This window comes from Podarcis muralis, chromosome 16 (genome assembly GCF_964188315.1).
Source record: "Podarcis muralis chromosome 16, rPodMur119.hap1.1, whole genome shotgun sequence".
Lineage (NCBI taxonomy): Eukaryota > Metazoa > Chordata > Lepidosauria > Squamata > Lacertidae > Podarcis > Podarcis muralis.
Genome location: NC_135670.1, coordinates 24,554,095 through 24,569,512, shown reverse-complemented (window position 1 = coordinate 24,569,512; position 15,418 = coordinate 24,554,095). Strand labels below are relative to the sequence as shown.

Sequence of the window (15,418 nt, the reverse complement as noted above, 5' to 3'; positions counted from 1 at the left end):
TGTGAACACAAATCCTATCCCACGTTGGCGGGGTTCTTTGCCACTGCCAGGGAGAGAGAGACACCAATGCGGTCATCCGTAAGTTGGTTTGTAGATGATTTTTATTATTATTATTGGAAAGGAGGCGGAAGGGAAAAGTGAGGTAGGACAGATTGCATCAACTCTGAACTCGTCCCAGCGAAGGTCATGGATCTGTCTCGGGGGAGGCCAGCCCCCCCACCCTCCCCTTTCCCCAACCCCCCCAGGCAGCTTTCGTCATTTCTGGTTCCAAGGCACCTTGGTCACGTTGCCCCGACAACCTAGCCACACATACTGCCCCCTCGCGCACACACACACACCCGTTCCGTTTTTGGCTTCCTGGGTCAGAGTTCTCTCCCCCCCCCCACCGCCTCGTAAGGCAATGGAACCCAAACTCTCCCCCCTGTACCTCCACAATCTCAACTGGGTTGCATCTACCTGCTTCCCTCCAGCAAGAACTTTCTGCCATTTGTAGTTCTCCCCCAGTTCCTCAGGGGCCCCCCGAGCCTTGCAGGGGGGGATACCAGCTGGGCCCTAACCGGACCTGAAGCACCAGCTTCCTCCTTCCTACCTGTGGTCCACACCTGTTTCCAAGAACTCTGATTTCCCATCCCCATCATATTGCACGTTTCGTATTTCACCTCTTATGGTCTCAGCAACTTCCTGCAAGCAGGCTGGGCCTGGTCTTGCAGCAGCCATTGAGTCCAGCCAAGCAGAGCTTTAGCAACCGATAGCAGAAGTGTGTCTTCATCCCGTACCCAGCCATGCTTCTGGCATGCGCTCCTCTTTCTGCAGCTGCCCATTCCACTGTGCTGATCAATTGTCCTCCCGTCGGATTGCAAGAAGCAGGATTTCCTCTTCGTCCTCCTCCACCACCATCGTGCCTCAGGACAAGAACAGAGATGGCGCTAGGAGAGGCGGGTGGAGCTCCATCTCGACACCAAACTGGATGTTCAATGGGGAAGGGAGTTCTCATCAAAGGATGGGTCCCCCCCCCAAAAAAAAACAAGGAGTGGGGAGTTTCTATGGCTGAAAAGGCCGAGGGGGCTGAGGGCTTTTTGCTTGCGTTGTTCAGCAAGCACAAAGGGAGGGAAGAAGTTGATTGTCAAGCTTACTCAAGTCGGGAGACGGGGCCTCACAAGTGGCAGCCCCCTTCCCCGGGTCTTCGTGTCACACACCGGGAGAGAGAAAGACACACACGGAGCAGAAAACTGGCAGGTAAAGGACACAGAGAGATAACACTGCAAGCTCACTACACGGGATGGTTGGACAGTGGGCTCATGGCGGCCGGCTGCTTCCCCTCAGTGTCCTGCCTCACGGCTGTGGTGGTTTGGACCCTGGTGGTCTGGGGATAACCCCTCCTTTGGGGAGGTGCTGAAGAGGTTGGCCAGGGCCACGGTCGGACTGGTGGGGCTCATCCTGCGGGGAGGCAGGCCATGGTCGGCACTCTCTCGCCGGGGGCCCATGACTTGATCGATGGTTTCCAGGCGCACGGCTGGCAGCAGCCCCAGGTTGCGGGGGTCTGTGCGGGCCAGGGGGTTCTCGTCAAAGCGCCAGGGGCTCTGGAGGCGAGGCCCGGCGAGGCTCTCTGCGTTCTGGGCAGGCTCTCGCGACTTGGAGCGTTGGCGGGGGCTGTCCTTGGAGAACTGGATGCTGGGGATGTCGCTCTTGAGGATGCTGCTGCCCCGGCGGCCCTGGGGTGAGGGGCTGCGGCTGGCCGCATGGTCCCGGCTCGACGAGCGCAGGATGAGTCCATGGAACTTGGCCAAACTGGGGCTGCGGCTGCGGTGACCCTTCATCTTCCCAGGGCTGGGGCTGCGGGATTTGGGGCCCAGCAGGACCAGGGTGCTGTCGTCCTCCTCTTCCGAGGTGCTGCTGGAGCTGTCGGTGGGGCTGGTGGCTTGCTCCAAGGTGGGCAGTGAAATCTGTGTGCAGGGAGACGGAGAGAGGAGAGTCAATACTGACTTGGGAAGGCAGGGCCCAGCTGCTCCCCACTACCTGATAAATTTTGGGCTGGACAGGTTGAGAGGAGGGGTAGGGGAAGAATTTCAAGTCTATCTAATTTGCACCTAGCGAAGCAAAAAGCAAATCAAAACACAGCCAACCTTCACAAGCTGCTCTTCTCCAGATTTTGCAATGTTAGGTGTACAGAGAAAAGGCATTTAATAGTGTAAAGTGTGCATAGAAAAATGCATTATGAAATTTGCAAAATGAAGCACGCCATCTAAACTTTTTAAGCTTGGTTTACTAAACACCAGTGAAAGCACACATACTGAATTAGGTCACTCCACAGGGCTTATCCTGTGCACGTTATCCCGAGAAGTTTCCAGTTCATAATTTCCTGGAACATAGGAAACCTGCCTCAAAGCAAGTCAGACCCCGGGCCCAGTCAGCTCTGCACAGGAGCCAATTCCTAGGGGCCGAGGTCCCTTCAGTTGCCCCACCCCCCAAATAAAATATTTCAACTGCCAGGCCCGCTTCTCAAGTTGATGAGCATTGCTATTCAAATGGGGGGGGGCACGGCTTGTTATTGATTATAAGGGGTAAAGGGTGGCACTGTGGTCTAAACCACTGAGCCTCTTGGGTTTGCTGTTCAGAAGGTCAGCGGTTTGAATCCCCGCAACGGGGTGAGCTCCCATGGCTCTGTTCCATCTCCTTCCAACCTAGCAGTTCAAAAGCACGCCAGTGTAAGTAGATAAAGAGATACCACTGCGGCGGGAAGGTAAACAGTATTTCCATGCACTCTGGTTTCTGTCATGGTGTCCCATTGTGCCAGAAGCGGTTTAGTCATGCTGGCCACATGACCCGGAAAGCTGTCTGTGGACAAACGCTGGGTCCCTCGGCCTAAAAATGAGATGAGCACCGCAACCCCATAGTCGCCTTTCACTGGATGTAACCATCCAGGGGTCCTTTACCTTTATATGGGGTTACCTGAACCCACCAATATTTAATCAAGTAGGCACCCCTGCAGCTTGGTATTGTCCACAATGACTCAGTCGCTCTCCAGGATTTCAGACAGGGGTCTCTCCCAGTCCTACCTGGAGATGTCAGGGATCGAACCTGTGACCTTCTGCATGCAAAGCAGATGTTCTACCTACTGAGCTAGAGCACTTTCCCCCCAAACTCGCATTGCTGCTTAATGTCAAATAAGCATCCCTCTTGCACATCTGTCTCTGTGCTTACCTGGAAGGGCTCTGTCACACCCACCAAACAGCTGTAGCTGTTGCTGTAGTAACCCAGGATATAGTCGCCCTTCCCTTTGGGTAGAGACTCCTCTGGAAACAGTAACTAAATATTTGTAAGAGAAAACGGGACAGCTATAAGGGTGGCCAAGAGCAGCAAAATGCCAACCTAAACAGCAGAGAGCCAGTGGTGGTAGTGTCTAATGCAATAATAAATATACACTTTGCATGTGCCATACAAACTAAATCACAGTTTCCAAAACTTGGGTCTCCAGATTTATTTTTTTTACTACAACTCCCATCATCCCTAGCTAGCAGGACCAGTGGTCAGAATGATGGGAATTGTGGTCCAAAAAGAAGCTGGAGACTTAAGTTTCGGAAACCCTGCTCTAAATGATAACATAGGTATCAGTAAGAATATCATACAGTGGTACCTTGGTTCTCAAACGGCAAAAACCCAGAAGTAAGTGTTCCGGTTTTCAAACGATTTTCAGAAGCCGAACGTCCAATGCGACTGTCGGCTATTGTTTCTGGGGCGCTTGCACCAATCAGAAGCCGCACCTTGGTTTTTGAACATTTCGGAGGTCAAACCGACTTCCTGAACCGATTAAGTTTGGTGCTTTTGTTTTTGCTATTTATTTTGCGTTTTTGTTTCTGAGGCTTTTTCGGTTTATTTGTTTTTGTGACTGTGTGGAACCCAGTTCAGCTACTGAGTGATTGTGTGACTGCGGAAATGGATAAAAGCCCCCCATCCAAACAATGACTATCATCAGTGCAGGTAAGAAAAAAAGTAATTTTTTATCCTCTACAACACTGTCTTATTTATTTTATAGTACACAGTGCATTGATTATTGCTTTCATTTTATGGATCAATTATAGTAAAATTGATGTTAAATTGCTGTTTTAGAGGTTGTTTTTAAAAGTCTGGAACATATTCATCCATTTTGCATTACTTTCTATGGGAAAGTGTGCCTTGGTTTTGGAACGCTTTGGTTTTGGAACAGAATTCCGGAACGGATTAAGTTTGAGAACCAAGGTACCACTATAATCCAACACGTCCTATTATGCAGCACTTTAAATACATACTCCCATGATATCATAATGCAAAATTGTTTACTGTTACCCCCCCCCCCCAAAAAAAATCTTGTATTCCCATACCTGGTAAACGTTGCTTTCGGCGTCTTCCTGCTTTGCCCAGACATAGGCAACATAGTCCTTCAAGTGTCGGAAGCCCACCTGGGAGAGGGGAGAGAGGGAGGGGTCCAGAAAAACATCACCAGGGCTTTTTCCCAGCGGGGTTGTGCATCCTCTCCCCCACCAAAAGAAACCCCTGACAGCCCACCTATTATTGTATCTTCCAACCACAGGATCACTCTGCAGGTTAGAGTATGGTGCTGATAAGGCCAAGGTTGCAGGTTTGATCCCCGTATGGGGCAGCTGCATATTCCTGCATTGCAGGGGGTTGGACTAGATGATCCTTAGCGGTCCCTTCTGACTCTACGATTCTAGGATTATGCTATGATTATGATACTACTATAAAGGGTCTGGGAGTGTCAGCTCTTGAAATCAATAAAAATTGACTTTAATTTGGAACCTGTAATATATACAGTGCTTTCCTTCTAAAAAATGTTTAGGGGTAATCTCATTTTGACTCAAGAAAATCACCATTTTACAATTCAAATCGGGGAATATAATTACAGTAAATGGACAAAAGTACAAAGATTCACAAAATGTTTCAGGGTATGCATACCCCTGCGTCCCCCCAGAAGAAAAGCACACACACACAGTGGTACCACGGGTTACAAACGCTTCAGGTTACAGACTCCGCTAACCCAGAAATAGTACCTCAGGTTAAGAACTTTGCTTCAGGATGAGAACAGAAATTGCGCAGCAGCGGCGCGACGACAGCAGTAGGCCCCATTAGCTAAAGTGGTACCTCAGGTTAAGAACGGACCTCTGGAACGAATTAAGTTCTTAACCCGAGGTACCACTGTACACACACACACACACATTTTATTTTACTTTATTTCATTTGTATATGTATATGTATATATGTATACACATACACATATACATAGTAAAGGTAAAGGTAAAGGGTCCCCTGACCATTAGGTCCGGTCGTGACCGACTCTAGGGTTGCGGCGCTCATCTCGCTTTATTGGCTGAGGGAGCCGGTGTACAGCTTTCGGGTCATGTGGCCAGCATGACTAAGCCGCTTCTGGCGAACCAGAGCAGCGCACGCAAACGCCGTTTACCTTCCCGCTGGAGAGGTACCTATTTATCTACTTGCACTTTGACGTGCTTTTGAACTGCTAGGTTGGCAGAAGCTGGGACCAGACAACGGGAGCTCACCCCATTGCGGGGATTCAAACCACCAACCTTCTGATTGGCAAGTCCTAGGCTCTGTGGTTTAACCCACAGCGCCACCCGCGTCCATATGCAAATGAAATAAAGTAAAATAAAATTAACCTGCTTAGCCAGAGGGTTTTGGGAAGGGACATAGCTCAGTAGCAGAGCACATGCTTGGCATGTAGAAGGTATCTGCTTCAAATTCCAGCATCTCCAGGTAGGCCTGGGAAAGACCCCTGCCTGACTCCCTGGTGGGGACAATACCGAGCTAGTTAGACCGGGGGTCTGATTTGTCAGAAGCAATGACCCTTGTCTAGGTGACCTAAAGATCTGACGCTGTAAAAAATGTCTTTCTTGTGCACACCAAAACCTTTGGGTTCCTGCAAGGATTTTGGCAGCCTTCATTTGTGCTGTTTCTGAACCTCCCACAGCACAGAGCAGGCATCGCTGCTGATCATCGTTGTCATGTGGCTGTTTGTTGCTCCCTCCACCTTTGCAGCATGAATAATTTCGATCAGATGCCTTGGAGGTCTGGCCCTGGGAATCATCACTTTCTGGAAATCATCCTGAAATTGTTTTAATCCTAGCTTTTTCCCCAGAGAGGTGGCGGAACAGAGCAGAGAGGAAAATGATCTTGGGAGAGCCTGTCCAGACCAGGTGGCCCAAAGTAATTTGCTTTATCTTAGCTACCTGCAGTAGCGGGAATAATAACGCAGTCCTACCCAATAGGGCTTTTATAAGAATGGTAGCAGGATTATGCTTGGAACACTTAAAAACATTGCATTTGTAATAATTGCGGTTCATCCAGGCTGCCTTTCGCAGTCAGGGATTGTAAAATATTTATTGGCTTCCTGACACTTTCAGTGGAAAGAAACTAAATGAGAAACAAAGAGCTTCATTAATTGCTAAAACCACACCAAAAATAGTAATGGATTTTGGTGGTATTAGATTGGGTTATCAAAGATAAAACACAGGAGACAGAACTGTCAGGTTAAATATAATATCATCTGGCCGCCTTTCTGAAATGTATGTGCAGAACAGCGGCGTAGCGTGGGTTGTCAGCAACCCGGGGCAAGGCAAGTAATTTGCGCCCCCTAACCCCTAACCTGCCGCCGCTGCCAGCTTCTTCTTGCTGCTGCCTGGGCTGGGGGGATTTACGGTAAAGTAGCCGCGGCGGCAGCGGCGGGTCCGTGTCAGGTGATCTGAGGCGAGTTGCCGCTGGCGCTGCCGCCCAAACGACGCCGCTTGCCCGGAGGAGGAGGAGGGCAGAGAGGCGAGGAAAATGCAACATGGCCCTGCAGCTGCAGCGGAGGGGCTGTGAGGAGGGGCTGCCTGGCACGCCCTCCACGGCCCTGACACGCGGGGACCACGGCGAGCGCTGAGAGCCGCTGCCAGCTCGTCGGTTCCGCGAGACATGGGGCTCTGCTACAGCCTGCGCCCAAGGCTCTTCGGCGACTCCGGAGGCGGCGAGCGTGGCCCCCCCCCAGATGTTGCGCCCGGTGCGGCTGGCCCCCCCTGCACCCCCCACGCTACGCCACTGGTGCAGAATACAAAGATTGGGGGTTTTCCCACCCCACCCCTGAATTTCTTAACATCCCTTCCTGATGTCCTCTGAAAAGCACTGAGAGATAGACTAGCCCATGCACACACAAAAAGTTGTTTTCTTTTATTCTCATTCTTCGTTTCGTCTTAACATTGATGGCAGAAAAAAGGAAACGGAATTGGGATATTGCATGCAGGGAAGGTGAGCTTTGCAAGAGGTCAGCTGCTGCGGGAGGGGGGGGGAGATAAGCTGTGCAAAATCTCACAGTGCACATCACAGCCCATTCCCCTGTATGCAGAAGCTGGCACACTCAAAGCTTCCTTTATTTTATATGCTCTGCCCTCGTGTCGCTGCAGCCCTCAGTCAGGTGTTACTGGAAAACCACTGTGTGCGGCAACTGCCTCTTACCCGGTAAAGGGCAACCCAGTCCCAGGAGCTGCGGTGATAGCTCGAAGACACCTTGTACCAGGTGACAGCTTGTTCGGGTTTCGTCCACTCATCAGCTACCTGAAGCTCCACCAGCGGCACGTCAGCCCTGGAAGCAAACTGCCAGAGAGAGAGAGAGAAAGGGGAACAGGTGGTTTGTATGTAGATTACCTGCTCTGGATCCCACAGCTAATTCTCCCCTGGTTCTCCTTGCTGGCCCAAATAGGACTAATTTAGCCAGCTAGTCCTGATGTTCATCTAATGTTTATTGGATTTTTGAATTCTGAATTTATTTTTATTCACGTTTTATACTGTATTTTATGCTGTTTTTTGTTGCATCAATTAAGTGTTTTAAATTTATTGCTAGCTGCCCTGAGCCTGGTTTTCTGAACCGGGAAGGGCAGGGTATAAATAAATAATAATAATAATAATAATAATAATAATAATAATAATAATAATAATAATTATTATTATTATTATTATTATTATATGAGCCAGGCTTTGCTATGTTCGACAACTCACAGCAACCTGCTAAGAAACCCCTAGGAAGTGGTGGGATTACCTAGGGGGACAACAAAAGTCAAGGGGGCATCAGGGAGTTCTGGATGTGGGATGTAATCCATTGGAGCAGTCAAATACAACATTCCTTGTTTCCCTAGAGTGGGCACAGGCAGGGGAACATCCAATCAGTGTAACTTCCTGTTCTACTGGTCTGGAGCGTCCTCCCCCTGCATGTGATCTGGGAGATGGGCGTGACCCTGGCTGACTCCATAAAAGAGCCGAATCACGCAGCCACTACTCTCTCTTGATGCCATGCTGCTCCCCTGCAGCCATTTTGTTCTCTTGATGCTGCTCCCTTAATGTATTTTGCTGTCTGCTGGCTCTCAGCCAGCAGCACATGGGCTCAATCCCATGAATTCACACTATGTTCTGTAACTACAAGCTAAAATCTGCCTTCATGGATCATACTGTGAACTGAATGTGAGTAAACTTCTTGTTACTTTTAAGGAAAGACTCTTGTCTTTTAAGAGGGATCAAAGGGGACACCAGGAAAAATCCAGGCTGTTCAAGCCAGACTGGATTGCTTAACTAAAGAGATTCAAATGAATCTGCAAACTAGCTTCCTGAGGGGAATCTGCTCTGCTACATGACTCACTAGCGTGAGTGAAGGAAGGATAATATTTAATCAATATATCCTCTCCCACTGTCCTTAACATTCCCACACTGGAGTCGTAAATGACTATTAGGCTTTAACAGCTGGTATCACGAGTTCATTGGTTTTGTGGGGTTAAACTAAATACAAGCAACCCCTGATTTGCACAGGGATTGTGTTACAGGTCATCACACATGACTGTGTAGCACATGTAAGCCTGTCATCACACCTGTTACACCCTCTTCCAGGTCCGAACAGGATGTGCATGCACAGCTAAGCCTGCCTTGAATGTGTGCAGAATGGTCATTGCCTGTAATTTCAATTGGATTTTGAATAAATGTGCATCTTCCACTGTTTCTAATTTTATTATTATCTTCCTTAGTGGATCGTGCAAACCACAATAACGATTAATGCTTTGCATTGGGTAGAGTTTATGGAACCAAGGGGGCAGCAGAGGGCCCCCCCAAAGTTTGGAAACCACAGTTTTAGGAGAAGAATTCAATAGACAGAGCAAAATTCTCTGTCCCAGTTTATTGGTTGAAGAGAGGCCTTGATCTTCCCCACTCACAACAGCACAGACCTGACTTGGCGCACAGCCAGGACAGCCCAGAGATTCCCGGCTGCGTCACTTTCCACCAGGGCTCCAGACTCACCTTCACGGCAAAGATGGAGACCACCGGCTTGTGGTCACTGACGGTGTACTCCATGTGGCTGCAATAGCAAAGTTGGTTCACAGACAGGAGGCCACAGATGGATCTCCCGGGATGCGTCGGTGCGCCAGAGCCTTTGATCTTCCACAGGATCCGGTCGGTCCAAGCCGGCTTCCTTTTCTTGGCGCTGTGAGGCACGCGAGAGAGCAGAATGAGCAGGCGCTAAAGGAAGTGCCTGAGGGCACAGCGGTTCTTCCCTATCCCTCCACTTAGGATAAGAATGCCCCGTCCAGTCCAGCCAGACACGCCGCATTACCTGGTGTCATACATGTCGGTGCCCACGTCAAACTTGAAGGTTGGGGGGAAGTTGAGGGGTCCCTCTTGGAAGCCCTTCAAGATAGGCCAGGTGTTCTTAGCGATGTTCAGCTGCATAAAACAAGAGCCCAAGGCATAGAGAGAGAAAGGATGAGAGCAGTGTCACATAGGGAAGAACCTAAAGGTAAAGGGACCCCTGACCATTAGGTCCAGTCGTGACCGACTCTGGGGTGGCGGTGCTCATCTCACTTTATTGGCAGAGGGAGCCAGCGTACAGCTTCCGGGTCATGTGGCCAGCAGGACTAAGCCGCTTCTGGCGAACCAGAGCAGCGCACGAAAACGCCATTTACCTTCCCGCCGGAGCGGTACCTATTTATCTACTTGCACTTTGATGTGCTTTCGAACTGCTAGGTTGGCAGGAGCAGGGACTGAGCAACAGGAGCTCACCCCGTCGCGGGGATTCGAACCGCCGACCTTCTGATCGGCAAGTCCTAGGCTCTGTGGTTTAACCCACAGCGCCACCCGTGTCCCTTAATAATTAATGTACTTATTAGAGAAAGTGAGCCCTCACCTGGTCCTTCTCCCAGAGCTGGTGGAGGATGTTGTTATCAATGGCGTATTTCACAAAGCGGATGTCTAGGCTCTCGATGCGGAAGTTGAGGTCCCCAAACCAAAAGACGATGCTGGGGGGGTGGGTGGAAGGGAAAGGAGACACAGGTGAGGCCGGGACCCTCGGCTGTTTGAGCCCACAGCACGGCCAAGTCAGGAGGGAAGGCAGAAAATAAGACACATTCACAGAGGACGTCTAGCAGTGTGGCTGTTCACCTAACTGGAGAACCTCCATGTAAAAGAGCAGGGCTATCAGATGTTGGAGAGCAAGGCAGCCAGGGAAAAGCTGTTCCTTCGTTGTGCGAATTAATTGCAGTATCTCAATGGCCTGCTTAACTACTGGATTTTTCGCTCTATAAGACACAATTTCCCCCTCTTAAAAAGTAAGGGGAAATGTGTGTGCGTCTTATGGAGCGAATGCAGGCGGGAGGCTCTGCTCAGCGCTTCCTTTAAAGAGCCGCGTGGAGCGTGTGTGCAGCTCTTGGGGGCTTTTCCCCAAGGAGAGAGAAGTGCTGCCCTTTTCACTCCTCGGGAAAAAGCCCCCAAGAGCCGCACACATGCTCCGCGCGCTCTTTAAAGGGAGCGCGGCTCTTGGGGGAGCCTTCCTCCCGCCGCCCAGGAGAGGCTTCGCCCAGCTATCCCAGAAGCCAGAACAGCAAGAGGCTATCCCAGAAGCCAGATCCCTCTTGCTGTTCTGGCTTCTGGGATTCAGAATATATTTTTTTCTTGTTTTCCTCCTCCAAAAAGTAGGTGTGTCTTATGGTCTGCTGCGTCTTATAGAGCGAAAAATACAGTATCTGTTTGTGCTTTTATTGTGTGTTTTCATATTGGGAACGGCCCTGAGATCTTTTGATGAAAGGCAGTACAGTGGTACCTCGGGTTAAGTACTTAATTCGTTCCGGAGGTCCTTACTTAACCTGAAACTGTTCTTAACCTGAAGCACCACTTTAGCTAATGGGGCCTCCTGCTGCTGCCGCGCTGCCGGAGCACGATTTCTGTTCTCATCCTGAAGCAAAGTTCTTAACTCAAGGTAATATTTCTGGGTTAGCGGAGTCTGTAACCTGAAGCGTATGTAAGCTGAAGCGTATGTAACCCAAGGTACCACTGTATATAAATCCAATAAAAAAAATACTTCTTTTTAAAAAAAAAAACAAAAAACCAGCCATTTCTCTCTCACACACACGCAAACAAACAACTGGGACACGATCGAGGGGAGAAGGAGCCCTCCCTCCCAAGCAGCAGAGGAAGGAGGCTTTTGCAGGGAACAAACAGCGGTGGCTAAGCCGAGATTCTGAGCCGGGATGTAGGTCAACGCCAGCCGGAAGCCCTCCTGGCTGACTTCCAAACTGCTCCGCCACCGAATGGATCAGGTGGCCTGGACCATCGGCCTCAGCTTCGAGCGCCGCCTGGTTAGTCGAAGCCTCCCGATAAAGAGAGTCTCAGGCTTCAAAAGGGTCAGATGTCACAGCAAGCCCTGCGTGTGCCAGCCTGCCCACCTGGGCTGCCCACAAAGACACATTTCCACCAGCAGGAACCAGTCGGAATCAGATGGCAGAAGTGATGTGGGCAGATGGTGGGGGGGCAGGGAGACAGATTGCACTTAGCACTGATACCCTCCCATATTTTTTTTTTTTTTAAGTGTCAGAAAACAACCACTTTGAAGATGGAAATTCGCCTGTGAGTTCTGGGAATCTGGTTTGGGTTGGGCACGATTTCTGAGCAAATGCTTTCCGTCCATCGATTTCTCCCCACCCCCTGGATGTGTGAGAGAGACAGGGGGAGGGAGGGGAGGGAGTTAGCTTAGCCTGGAGAAGAGAAGAATGACGTGATCGCCTTCTTCAAATACCTAAAGGGCTGTTACAAGCTTGTTTTCTGCTGCTCCAGAGGGGAGGACTTGAACGAGAGCTGATCTACAGCGGAATGGACTCACTCAAAGTGATGGGCTCTACTTCACTGGAGACTTTTAAACAGAGGTTGGATGGCCATCTGTCATGGACTTTTAGCCACAATTCCTTTGCTGCAGGGGGTTGGTCTAGATGACCCACAGGGGTCCCTTCCAACTCTGCAGTTTTAGCCTCCATACTCCCTCACAGCTCCTTCAACTGCCCCACCTCATCCCTACTCAGCTCCTCTGTGTCCCTCTATCCCTGCTTCATTGCAACCTCTGCCATTATGTAAAACCTCCATTTAAAAAACCGCCCTTCTATTTTGTTCTCTTTCCCCCATCATGCAAATCCAAGAATGTGATGCAGTAGGGGGGACTGCGCGATGACAGCCTCACGTTTTTATGTATATAGGAAGATATATATCACTTAGAATCTGGATTGCTGTTTTATTACCATTCAGATTAAATGGCCTATGTGTCATTGCTGTTTTAAACACACACAAAAATGCCGCGGTCTTTCAAAAGTCTTAAAGTGCCTTGTTTCCAAAGTAATTTCATGATTACATAATCCCAGCTTTCTCAGTCCGATGCTTTCGTGGCTATTCTGGCTGAGGTTGATGGAAGTCCAGAACAGCTGGAGGGCACCTGGCTAAGAAAGGCAGATGTAAGCTTTCTTATTAGTGTTCTGCCCTAGGAAAAAACAGCCTATAAAGAAGTATGTGTGCATTAGGGGCTGGTTCCCCTGCTCACTCGGTTTGTCAACCCCGCCTACCCCTTTGCCCTTCCCCCGCAACTTCCCCCCACCCTTTAAATCTCACCCACCTATCCTCTCCATAGCTGACCTCCCCAACAGCTTTTGTGAGCCTGCCTGCCATTCCTCGTGGTGCAGCTGACGTGACCACCTGCTGGCAGCCGTGTGAACTACAGAGCGTGACAACACCTTACATTTCTATTTATATAGGAAGATATGTATTCATACACGTTGAAAAGGAGTCTCAGAGACCAGCATGACTAGGAAGAGGGGAAATAACCGAAGCAGTGGAACGGAGGCTGGGGTGGATTGGGAGTCCTGGCCATCTTCCTTCTTGCTTCTCTCTGCTCAAAATCGTCTTCCAACTAAACATCAGGAAGAACTTTTTGATGGTAAGATCTGTTCAACAGTGGAATGGTCTCTCTCGGAAGGCAGTGGGGTCTCTCTTTCACTGGAGGTTTTTAAGCAGAGGTTGGATGGCCATCTGTCCAGGTTTATTTAGTTGTGATTCCTGCATTGCAATGGGTTGGACTAGATGAGCACTGGGGGGCCCTTTCCAACTTGATTATCCAGGAGAAAAGATCGGACTCTCTATCATACAGGAGAGCTTTTCAGCCACAGGGCCACATTCCCTTCCAGACAACATTTGTGGGGGAGGGGGACATGCCAGGGGTGGGCGGGGCAAAGGAAAAATGGGTGGGGCAATTGAGATGCAATGCACCTGGGACTGAGACTTACTCGTGGTCAAGGATCCCGCTGGCTGACGGCCCTTCGAACTGCTGCATGTGGAGGATGGTGGTGAAGTCCTCCTTGCGCTGCTCTGCCTTCTCCATGTGTGCCGGTAGGTGGCAGTTTAGGAAGCAGACCATGTTGCCAAAGATGGAGAGGCGGATGCTCACCCCACCTTTATTGCCCTGCATTGGGGAGGGAGAAAGGTATGGATCAGCTGCCGCCTTCGCTCTGCTCCCTTGGACCCATGCACACTTTCTGTCAAGCTTCAGGGAATCAGCTTCCTCCCCCCGTGGCAGTAGATAAGCGGAACAAAGGAAAAGGAGTCTTCTTACCAGTTAGAAACTTTAATAATCACAGCGAGAGAATAAAGAACACTGCTCCTAGAAATCTGCAGTGTTCCCAATTAAGTTCCCTCCTCCCTCCGTCCCTATTAAACTACGTCACTCCTACGTCTTGTCATCTGAGTTTGGAGCCGCTGTGTTTTCTGTTCTGCCTCTCTCTCTCTCTCTCTCTCTATATATATATATATATGAATGAATGATTTTCTTGGTTTACAAAAGTGTGTGCAATGTCTCTCTCTAGTATTTTTCTCTCCATGTAACATTTTTACAAATCAGTTTCATTTGTTGAGACATTAGGAAGAAAAGGGGGAAAGAGGTGGGGGGGAGATGGGGGGGTCGGGTGGTGATGTTTCTATTTTACTTACTATATGTAGGGTTTGGTGTCAGCGTTGCTTGTGCAGGTTCTCTGCTGTTCACTTGTGTTCCTTTGGTGGTGAGAGAGGTTGGGGTTGGCCTAGGGTGTGGTTGTTCATTTGTGGTTGGCTGTGTTTTCATGTGTGAGTGGGGTGGGTGGGTGTTTTGGATCAGGTTAGCCATATTGATTTGTATGCTGTTGGTGGACTTTTGTCATTGTCTTGTTGAGTTGTGTATGTGATAAAGGGGAGCCATGAAGGTGTCTTCTATTTGTCCCTGTGTCAGTTTCAGTTTATTAGTTAATTTTTCTAGTAGGGCTGTTTCCCATACTCTTTGGTACCATTGGTCCATGCTTACTCCTGACAGGTCTCTCCTGTTCTGCCACTTTCTGAGCTCTTCTTGACCTTGGGGAGAGCGGAGGGATGCTTTCTAGACAGTGAATCTGTTAACCCTCTCTCCCCCCAGTGTTTCTTTTCCTAGCTGTTCGCCATCCAGCATTTCCCAGCTTCTGCCTTCTGAACTATGCCCCTCTGCAAACCGTTGTTCCAAATCTATACTGTCCTCCTGCTCCTGGGAAGATTCAGGATCAGGGGGAGGGGGTAGATCCCACCTTTTCCCTCAGTGCAGCCCTCCTCAGCATGGCCCCTGACACTTACCCAGTATCCTCCCAGTCCCGTCCTGGTGCAGTCCGTCTGGATGTCCTGTAGAAACGGCAGGTGGTAGTACTTGGCAAAGACCATCAGGATGACACCTTGCATCCGCACCGTGCTCACCTGGAAGAGCGAAAGGCAGTGAGAGAGCCAGGCAGCATGGTGCAATGGTTACAGCACCTGGCTAGAGGGCCTGGGAGACCGGTGTTCATTTTCCCACTCGGCCACGATGAAGCTCGCCGGGTGATCTTGGGCCAGCCACCGTTCCTCAGCGTGACCTACCTCACAGGGTTGTTGTGAGGGTTTAAAGTGAGGAGGTGTGGGGAGAACTACGTACACCACCCTTGAGCTCCTTGGGAGGGAAAGTGGGATATAAATTCAATAATGAATAAATACATCTCTCCGCCCTCACAGAAGGCACAGCACTCAGTTCGAATCCTGAACACACACCCCAGACTCA

General features: G+C 49.8%; 1 protein-coding gene across 3 annotated transcripts in view; it reads right to left on the bottom strand.

Moving 5' to 3' along the window:
- Nucleotides 1-79: 79 nt before the first annotated feature.
- The window catches only part of INPP5J (inositol polyphosphate-5-phosphatase J), a 36,979-nt gene continuing 21,640 nt past the window's right edge, over nt 80-15,418 (bottom strand). For 2 of the 3 annotated variants that reach the window (XM_028710104.2, XM_077920018.1), the window contains exons 5-13: nt 14,965-15,081; nt 13,620-13,795; nt 10,208-10,319; nt 9,638-9,747; nt 9,325-9,508; nt 7,501-7,638; nt 4,359-4,436; nt 3,202-3,306; nt 80-1,943 (exon numbers count right to left, since the gene is read on the bottom strand). In XM_028710104.2, coding sequence (XP_028565937.2) covers nt 1,320-1,943; nt 3,202-3,306; nt 4,359-4,436; nt 7,501-7,638; nt 9,325-9,508; nt 9,638-9,747; nt 10,208-10,319; nt 13,620-13,795; nt 14,965-15,081 — 1,644 coding nt within the window. In that variant the 3' untranslated portion in view covers nt 80-1,319. The remainder of the gene's footprint in view (nt 1,944-3,201; nt 3,307-4,358; nt 4,437-7,500; nt 7,639-9,324; nt 9,509-9,637; nt 9,748-10,207; nt 10,320-13,619; nt 13,796-14,964; nt 15,082-15,418) is intronic. The other variant, XM_077920019.1, reaches the window with a different exon arrangement.